At 40.2% G+C, this 9,685-nt stretch overlaps 2 protein-coding genes across 2 annotated transcripts; both read left to right on the top strand.

The window, feature by feature from the left end:
• Positions 1 to 6,207: 6,207 nt before the first annotated feature.
• Positions 6,208 to 7,520, top strand: LOC129749620 (uncharacterized). The gene is made up of 2 exons (XM_055744651.1): positions 6,208 to 6,293; positions 6,352 to 7,520. Exons 1-2 carry the CDS (start codon positions 6,281 to 6,283, stop codon positions 7,350 to 7,352), a joined length of 1,014 nt encoding a protein of 337 aa, XP_055600626.1. The 5' UTR covers positions 6,208 to 6,280; the 3' UTR covers positions 7,353 to 7,520.
• A 207-nt stretch (positions 7,521 to 7,727) lies between these two features.
• LOC129749629 (uncharacterized) lies at positions 7,728 to 8,889 on the top strand. The gene is made up of 2 exons (XM_055744660.1): positions 7,728 to 7,936; positions 7,998 to 8,889. Exons 1-2 carry the CDS (start codon positions 7,924 to 7,926, stop codon positions 8,522 to 8,524), a joined length of 540 nt encoding a protein of 179 aa, XP_055600635.1. The 5' UTR covers positions 7,728 to 7,923; the 3' UTR covers positions 8,525 to 8,889.
• Positions 8,890 to 9,685: the final 796 nt, after the last annotated feature.

Here is a 9,685-nt window from a genome sequence, read left to right as displayed (position 1 = left end):
GACCCAACCCGCAGACTCCCTGGATGGATTGATCCTTTGGGCAAATCAGGAGAACTGATTCTGCTGAGCCTACAAGCAACAGGAGAAGATGAACTCGGTAACCCGATCCAACTTCCAAAGAACCCATTTTTAATCGCAAAGACAATCGAGAACGAAGTAGGTAAGATCGATGGAGCACTGACTGAGGCCAGAGGAACGCAGTACATTTTAAAAGTAAGAAATCCTGCCCAAGCCGATAAACTAAGGAAACTAAAACGGCTAATAGACGATACCCCAATTACCATCAAATCCCACAACAAACTTAATCGCAGACTCTGCAAAGTAACCTGCCACGAAGTTGACGGTATCAGCGATGATGTTCTGCTCGAGGAACTGAAGTCGCAAAAGGTCATCGGTGTCAGAAGAATCCAACGACAAGAAGGTATAAAGAAAATAAATACACCCCACATTGTTTTGACAATTGACGGAACAGTTCTTCCTGAATTTATATTTTTCGGGCTTATAAGAACAAAGGTTCAGATATATTATGATTCTCCAATGCAATGTCGTTCTTGCTATCAGTATGGACATACGAAGAATCGTTGTTCAAATAAACCTATTTGTGGTAACTGTTCGATCAGTCATGAAGGCACATGTGAAGCAGAAGCAAAATGCATTCATTGCAACGGAAATCATACGTCCTACTCCAATCTTTGCCCGAAACGCATCGAGGAGCAAAATATAATTCGTCTGAGGACAGATGAGTCTCTCTCCATGGGTGAGGCTAGGAGGATCTTCACAGAAAGGCGGCAAAAGAACACGTATTCTAATATTGCCCAAACCCTACAAAATAACGAAATTACGAAACTTAAAGAGTCTGAAGCGAATGCTAGAAGAGAAACCGAAGACTTAAAAACAAAACTAAAACAATTTAAACAGCATTCTCAGCAGCTTCAAGTTTCACACCAAAAACAAATCAAAGACCTCCAGTCTCAGATACAAGCCTTGCAAATGCAACTGGTAACCCCTAAATATCTGTCCCAAGCCGCTCAAGCCCAAACTTCCAGTGAAACTCAGGTAAGCAAGCAACCCGAACCGACAATAAGCTCAGAAGAAAATTCAAAAATAATCTCGAAGCGTCAAAGAAAGCGACAAAACAAGAAACAGGATAAATCTGGAACAGGATCGCCGCCACAGAAGAAAAATGATAACCAAAAACAATCCCCACAGCCTCAACGACATAGCCACAAACAAAACGAAACCCCAACCATGATAATATCGGAAACTGATACTGACTCAGAAACTGATATGTCTTACGACTAAACACTTTTCTCGCTATTCTTACAGATATCTTTTTAAATCATCAATGACCAATCAATCTAAAACTACGAACACTGTTATTTCAACCACTTATACCCAACAATTTATAAATAGCGGGAATTCTAACACTCAGGGTAATGAGCCTTTTAATACAAGATCTTTATGTAGCGAAGGTCAAAGTACTCCCCTTCTTCTCAATGTAGAAGATGTAGGCGACGTCACACAAAACTCCCAAAGATTTGACTCTTCCCAGCCTTGCTCAAGTCGAACACCGCGCGACTTTAAGGCAATGGCGATACAATGGAATGTCCGGGGCCTAAGAGGAAGTTTGCCGGAAATTCAACAACTCCTAAACGATGAAAAACCGTTAGTTTTAGCACTGCAGGAAACAAAATGCCCAGAAAATCTAACTTTTCCACTCAGCCTCACTCGAAATTACAACTGGAAACTAAAAAGTGGTAACAACCGAGATGACCAACATGGAGTTGGTTTGACAGTTAACTCCAGCATTCCCCACAGTTTCCATAATATCCAAGTCGACCTACAAGCAACTGCAGTGACCATCCTACATCCTTTCAAAGTTACTTTCATTTCCATATATATTCCTCCCCAAGCTAGCCCTCACAACTATCAAACCAAATTAAATCAACTTTTAGAAGAACTACCTACTCCTCATGTTCTCATGGGAGACTTTAACGCTCACAACGAAATCTGGGGTAGTCTCAGAACTGACAGAATGGGCTCCATGATAGAAACATTTATCACTCAACATAACCTGGTGCTGCTAAATGACGGCGAGCATACAAGACTTGATCCCATTTCCGGTCGTACATCTGCTCTAGACTTAACCCTTGTTTCGAGCCATATAGCCAACAAGTTCATCTGGTCGGTAGATGCGGATTGTCGGGATAGTGATCACTTTCCAATCCGACTTTCAATCCCAACAACTAACGAACCATTGCTCCTACGACGTAGGTGGATTACCGATCAAGCTGACTGGGAAAGTTTTGAAAATAAGACTCTTGAACTCTTACCCCCCGAAACACAAGTAACTAGCCAACAGTTCATCGACACAATCGTTGAAGTTGCAGAAGCCTGCATTCCACGAACCACTGGAAGATTCGGTGGAAAATCAGTACCCTGGTGGAACCCGGAAGTAGCGAAAACAATTAAGACGCGAAGAAAGAAATTACGAGCCTTACGAAGAATCAGAGACGACGACCCCAGAAAATCACAAGCCCTTAAAGAGTTCCAAGAAGCTCGGAACATTGCAAGAACAACTGTAAGGAAAGCGAAACAACAATCCTGGGAAAATTTCATCGAAGAGATCAATCCTACCACTTCCTCTTCTCTTCTATGGAGGAAAGTCAACATCCTAAGAGGAAAACGTAGCATACAGCAACCTTGCATAGTTTCAAGCAATAATATTTATACCGATCCTTCTGACATTGCTAATATTCTTGCGGACCACTTTGAAAACATATCTGCCACAGAAAGCTACGCCTCCGATTTTCAAAGCATGAAACGCGAGGCTGAAAGAAACCCCCCAACTTTTGATGGAGGAGAAGAACTCGACTTTAACATTCCTTTTAACATTAGTGAGTTACTTTGGGCACTCGATAGAGCCAGCGGAAAATCTGCAGGATTCGATACAATAAATTACCTTATGTTAAAACGGCTCCCCCTACCCGTTAAATATACGCTTCTGAATGTATTTAACGAAGTGTGGGCAACTGGATTAATACCACCAGAATGGAAGAATGGGCTGGTCATTGCTATTCCAAAACCGGGTAGAAATGCCAGAGAACCTGACAATAACCGTCCTATAACATTACTTAACTGCGTTGGCAAAGTCATGGAGAGGATGGTCAATCGGAGATTATTACATTTTCTGCATCAAAACAACTGTCTCAGCAAAAACCAATACGCGTTCATTAGTGGTAGAGGTACCGAATCATACTTTTCTGACCTGGAATCGATTCTAGAAACACCTTTACAGGAGAGGCAACACTGTGAAATGGTCCTTCTCGATATCTGTAAAGCCTATGACAAAGTTTGGCGACACCCAATCCTCACAACACTATCAGCTTGGGGTGTAAAAGGAAATCTTGGTAAATACATCAACAATTTTTTCATGAACCGAACGTTTTCTGTTTCAGTGAGTGGGAAACTCTCTGCCTTGAAAGTACAAGAAAACGGTGTCCCACAAGGATCGGTGATTTCCGTAACCCTTTTTTTGATTGCAATGGAATCAATTTTCGAGCAACTATCCTCAAATATTAAACTTCTTGTCTATGCCGATGACATACTTGTAATAGCTTGGGGACAAGACCATACACTAATAAGGAGTCGACTTCAGGAAGCTATGAACACAATTCATCGCTGGGCGGTTACCACGGGATTTTCTTTATCGCCATCTAAATCGCAACTTTTACACGTCTGTAGAAAATACAAACACTACAGTGTTCCCCGTCTGCAAATCAACGGGACACTAATTGAAGAAGTCAATGTCGCTAAAATTCTGGGAGTAACGGTTGACCGTCGCCTACGATTCTCAGCTCATGCTAGGGCCTGTCGTAAAGCACTCGAGTCAACCCAAAAGCTGTTCCAAATTATGGGAAGTCGTCTAACTGGAGGAAACAGGAGTTCGCTTATGAGAATCCATCAAAGCCTTACCATTCCGAAACTATTCTATGGCATCGGATTTATCAGTATCGGCAGTGAACAATTCATCAGAAAATTACGCCCGGCATACAATTCTATAGTAAGAAGTATAACTGGAGCTTTCCGAACAAGCCCAATTATTTCAATTTATGCCGAATCTGGAATGCTTCCATTTGAATACCTCTACGTACAACAGCTTACTAAATGTGCAATACTAAGACAGCAGAGGGTTACTACAGAAGATTCGAATAAAACACTAACAATAATTCAGAGAGCTAATTCACAACTCCGGAATTTGACGAATGAACAGATACCGTACATCGAACCAATAACGCGACATGGGCCCCGTCAATGGAATGCTAAAACTATAAAAGTTGATTGGAAACTAAAACTTAAACTTCGATCCGGTGCAAACTCAATGCAGGCAATACCTCTTTTCACTGAACATATCAACCGAGAATATTCAAATCATCTACACATCTATACTGATGGTTCGTTAGCTGACAACCGGGTAGGTTGCGGAATCTGGTCCTCAAATATTCAAAAACTAATGCGACTCCGACCGGAATGCTCCATATTCTCGGCTGAAACCTACAGCATACTCAATGCGATTAAAAGTGTTTATGACATCGATTCACCTCTTGTAATCTTCACGGATTCGGCGAGTGCCATAACCGCAGTTCAAAATGGGTCCTCCAAACATCCGTGGATTCAATCCATCGAAACAGCTGGTCAGCTCAAAAACATAACTCTTTGCTGGATCCCTGGACACACTGGTATAACGGGTAACGAACTTGCTGACCGCCTAGCCAACGAAGCCAGAGCAATGCCCAGCATTGCACAAGGTGTTCCAGCACAAGATGCCATAAGAAACCTGAAGCACATCATCAGACAAAGTTGGGAAAGTGTTTGGACAAGCCATCACCAACCATTTCTTCGCCAGATCAAATGTACTACCTACGCATGGAACGACCGCAAACAACGCCAGGAAACACGTGCACTATGTCGACTGCGTATCGGTCACACAAGACTGACGCACTCGGGACTATTCCTTAGAAACCGAGAACTATGTGATACCTGCAACACATTACTGACAGTTCCACACATCCTACTAGAATGTCGCAAATACAATTCAATAAGAACAACATGTGGAATCCAAGGAGACATCAGCGAAGTGCTATCTAACAATGAACAAAGAGAATCCAAATTGATAGAATATTTAAAACAAACAAAATTACTGCACCAATTGTAAAATGAAATGTATCTATTTTTCGGAATCTGACCTGAATGACTTATAAAGTTAAAGGGTCATTAATAAATATTATTATTATTAATAAATATTACATGGGTTATGTAATACATACACTATAGAAGGACATCGATAAAAATTGCTAAGAATTTTACACTTGCATACTTCGTTTGCATGTTTTTTTTTAGGTATTGAAAATTCAAAAGTTATTAAAAGGTCCAAAATAAGAACAACCAAGACATATCCATCATTTTGAACATATTGTACCTCTAGGTGGCAAGGCGGATAGCTTGGGAAGACAGTATCTAATCGCAGGTCCACTGGGTTCGATTCCCATCCCAGTACTGAATGATCAATATAAATCTTGATGAAATGAAGGGAGTAAAAGCCTAAAAAACTAAAAGTAGTGATCAATGAAAATATTTTAAATCATTAACATTTTAAAAATTTCTCTAATTTCTTCGCATTAATAGTAAAATACTTATGAAATATTCAGAGATTGTCAAGTTATTTTTTTTCCTGATAAGAAAACGATTTCTTATTCAGCGTTGAGATTCAGAATGTAGAACAATATTCAGAATCGGATACAGAATCCAGAATTGGAATAAAAAAAACTATAATTTAGAATCATTAAAAAATAAAATTTAGTTCTATTCGAACTCACGGACTCAAAATTCAACTTAGTTCTGTTTCAAAAATCACACTTAAAATTGAAATCAGATTTTGGGGTATGTTTTTTAATCGTTAAGCCACACTACTGCGTTGATTGAAATTTATTTTTAAATCGAGTTAACAAAACTACTCGAATGTGCTCCGAATGAAAGATTCATCGCCCATCGGATTGGGTCGATTGGGAATTGGGTGGGGTGGGTGGCACGACTTCATCAGTGAGAAAAATAAGAGAGCAGCTAGTGAACGGTGAGAAAAATTTAAGGACTCTCTCCCAAAAGGAGAAAGGCCAGCCAGCAGTCTCAAACAAGCTCGCTCTGCTGTCATCTGTAAACATTCTAACAGATTAGTCATTCCCCCATTGCATATGCCAGTGAAATTGTAAAGAATTTAAGGAAAATGGTGAATTTAGGTAATTGATAAACTGAGTTTTATTTTCATGGTCCGATTTAACAATTATGTGTCTTCAGTTTCTCCGCCTTCGCTTTCCCAGATGCAATTTTGGCACGGGCTCTGGGAGTATCAACACGAACCGAGACTGGAACGTAGAGCTCGCCAGCGATTGTTGGCACGGCGAGATCGCCAAACCGGGTTGCAGTGGGTCTGGGCCAGCAACGGGCAAGTTCCTAGGAATGCTGTCAGGACAGTCGATTCGCACCGGAACAGTTCTTTCATAGGGAGAGCCCATCACCAGGGTTCGGTGACACCCGGATACATAGATCCTAAGCGCAAGGCTTGTTGCATCGCCTGGGGTGGTGATGAACACGAGAAGAGAATCTACGAAGTTCTCTGTACGACCGGATCATTCCTGCCGGTTTCGGAGGTCAACACGGAAGTGCTGCTGAGCGCTACTTCGGCTGGGATTTCAGAAAATGGCGAACCACTGTTCATCGGACGGGTGAGACACGAGGGGAAGTACATTTATGGCAAAGTGCAGCGGTCGCACGGAGTGTGCTACATTAGCCATGGCAAACGCGAAATGGGATTCAAGGAATACGAAGTATTCAGTGCAATGCCAGACCCAACATTCCAGTATCACGAGTGGGTGAGCAACGAAGATGTCGAGACTGTTCCACCGAAAGCCATCGTGGGCGGTATGAACCAGGACGGGTATTTGTACATCGGTCGTGCCAAACACCGTAATTCGCTTACACCCGGGTCCGTTTGTCCCAGAGCAAACATTTGCCACATTGCCTGGGGCTCCGATGAGCATCCCAAAAGCAAATACGAATATCTATGCAATTGTAAGACAAAATTTATTCCATGTTCATCGAACAATGTGCCCGTGGGAGCCATTCACGGAGGTTATTCGGAATTCGGGGAACCTCTGTTCATCGGACGCGTACAGATCAACAGAAGGCAGCTTATAGTTGGAAAGGTTCAACCGTCCCACTCGGTTTGCTACGTTCCTTATAGAGGAAAAGAAACTGCTTACAAGGAGTATGAAATACTAGTATTAGACAACTGCTAAGGAGCTCAAATGAATACCCAACAAAAATATGTGATGTGATCATTGTATTCTAGAATGTAATTGATAATACTGTTGTCTAAAATCGGAAGACATTTTCTTTTAATTGTAATTTGTTTGGTAACTACCGTAACTACATAAATAATTGTTCAAGATAAGAATGATAAGACTGTATTTTAATTGGTGTTGAGAATTCCTAATGTTCTTGCAAGCACGAGGTACCAGGTGATTCTGGTTAATGGATACTTACATTATTTATGAAGCATCACATAAAAATAACGTTAAAAATTCGAAAATATATTTTAACTATGCATAAATTTGCTATCGCAAATTCGGCAGAACTGCTTTGGTTGAAATTGGTTGGAATGTCATTAAAATATAAACAGATGCAAAAATCGCGAGAGGAAGAAAACAAGAGAGTTTGTAACGCTCTCGTCAATTTCACTTTTTGTCTGACTAGCTCTTTTGCCCGGTTTATAGAAGAAACGGAAGAAATCATTTGCAGTTTGATTATCAACATCACAAAAAGCAGACGGGAGCGATAGGTGTTAGTCATCGAAACGAGTTTACGAAAATGGTGCAATACGGTAAATACCACGTCAACTGATACATATCCTTCAAGTTATTACTTTTCACATAATTTTCTAGCATCCCTCTATAATGATCGCATCCCCTACGATTCGGATCGGCCCTTCAAGGGTTCTAACCATATGTATCTGAAACGTTGGGACCAACTGAACCGAATGCAGTGGGTAGAAACTACCAATGGACTAATTCCTCCAAATGCGGTACTAGTAGGTTATGAGGAGGGACGATACCCATTGTTTGTGGGTCGGGCCAAAGTGATGGACTCGGTGGCACCAGGAATGGTAAAACCACATCAACGAGCCTGCTTCGTTCCGTGGGGCGGCAAGAGCCACAAATGTTCACGGTACGAGGTGCTCTGTACCCCAGGGACATTCGTACATATCGATAGCGACAACACTCTGATGAGGGGCACACCGGCAGGAATCAGTGAACAGGGAGAGCCGCTTTACATTGGCCGAAGATTGCATGAAGGATCTTATATTAGTGGGAAAATTCAAAGATCATGGTATTTTTGCTACATACCGTTTAAAAAGAAGGAACTTGAACTTCCAGTATTTGGCAGTGAAATTTTCATCGTAGATAGTTGAAACAATCGTCATGTCAATACGTATTGTATTTAGAATGGGGTATACCTATCATGTCTTAGCATGAAGATGTTACGTTAAACGAAATGTTTCACAAAAAAGGCCCTCCACAAAATGCACAAAATGTGATCTTACAGTTTCAACTAGAAGAAAAATACTGCTATGACAAGCCAGCCAGTATTTGTGAAATAAATATATGTGTCTTGTTTTCTAAAATATGTACAATTAAGTGGTAAAAAGATTTATTAATTTAACAAAAACCGTCGTATAATTGTCGTATACAATAAGAAGACTATTTTTGTAAATGTATTAATTATTGAAGGCAATAAAAGCAAGCTTAATTTAATTTGTTAGGTACGTTTAAAAAAGAAATCTGTAATTTCTTTCATTTGAATTCTTTCGTTGTTGAAATGATACTTCCTGAATTATGTATCAAACGTGTGAAAGAAAATTATAGAACAACCATCATCGTAATAAAACCACAGACTAGTTTGTGATAAAACCTTTCGCCTTTGTTAATCTTTACAAAGATCAGTTGTGGAAAGCCTTGATGAAAGTTCTTAACACTGATTCCTTTGTGTGCCATTGTCAAGGGTACATAAATAATATGAAATATCGTTGGGTACATAAAAAGCGATATCGTTGAATAATATGGAACGAGATGACTAGAAGTAATGGTAAGGAAATTGTACAGCACGGAATTGGTAAATTTAAATTCCAGAAGAGAATAAACGTGCAAGTTCGGATAGCACATTGATAAAAAAACAGGTCTGCAGGAAGACCATTTTCTTACGTATTTAACGATCTCACGCTGATTTTCCAGCGCAAAGGGTTGTGGTAAAAGACCTCCAAATAGAACTTTTATAAGTTAAAATTTATTTACATCAAACATTCAGCGGAAAAAAATCTTGTGAACTTTAATAACACAGCTATTTTCGGGGCCCTGAATTAAAATATGCAATAAGTCCTATGCCGTTTGGCATAATGGTGATTGCCGAATGATTTATGCCAATCGGTATACAATCAGTTTTTTCCCTCTAGATTTTGAGATTCAAATTGAATGATGAAAATAGAATTAAAAAAAAAACACTTTTTTGGCAAACCTGTCGATTGTTAATAAGATAATTGAGTTGAAAGTCAATGATCAACTTACTCCGACCGATT

Source organism: Uranotaenia lowii, chromosome 2 (genome assembly GCF_029784155.1).
Source record: "Uranotaenia lowii strain MFRU-FL chromosome 2, ASM2978415v1, whole genome shotgun sequence".
Lineage (NCBI taxonomy): Eukaryota > Metazoa > Arthropoda > Insecta > Diptera > Culicidae > Uranotaenia > Uranotaenia lowii.
This window is presented reverse-complemented; position numbering and strand designations above follow the sequence as displayed.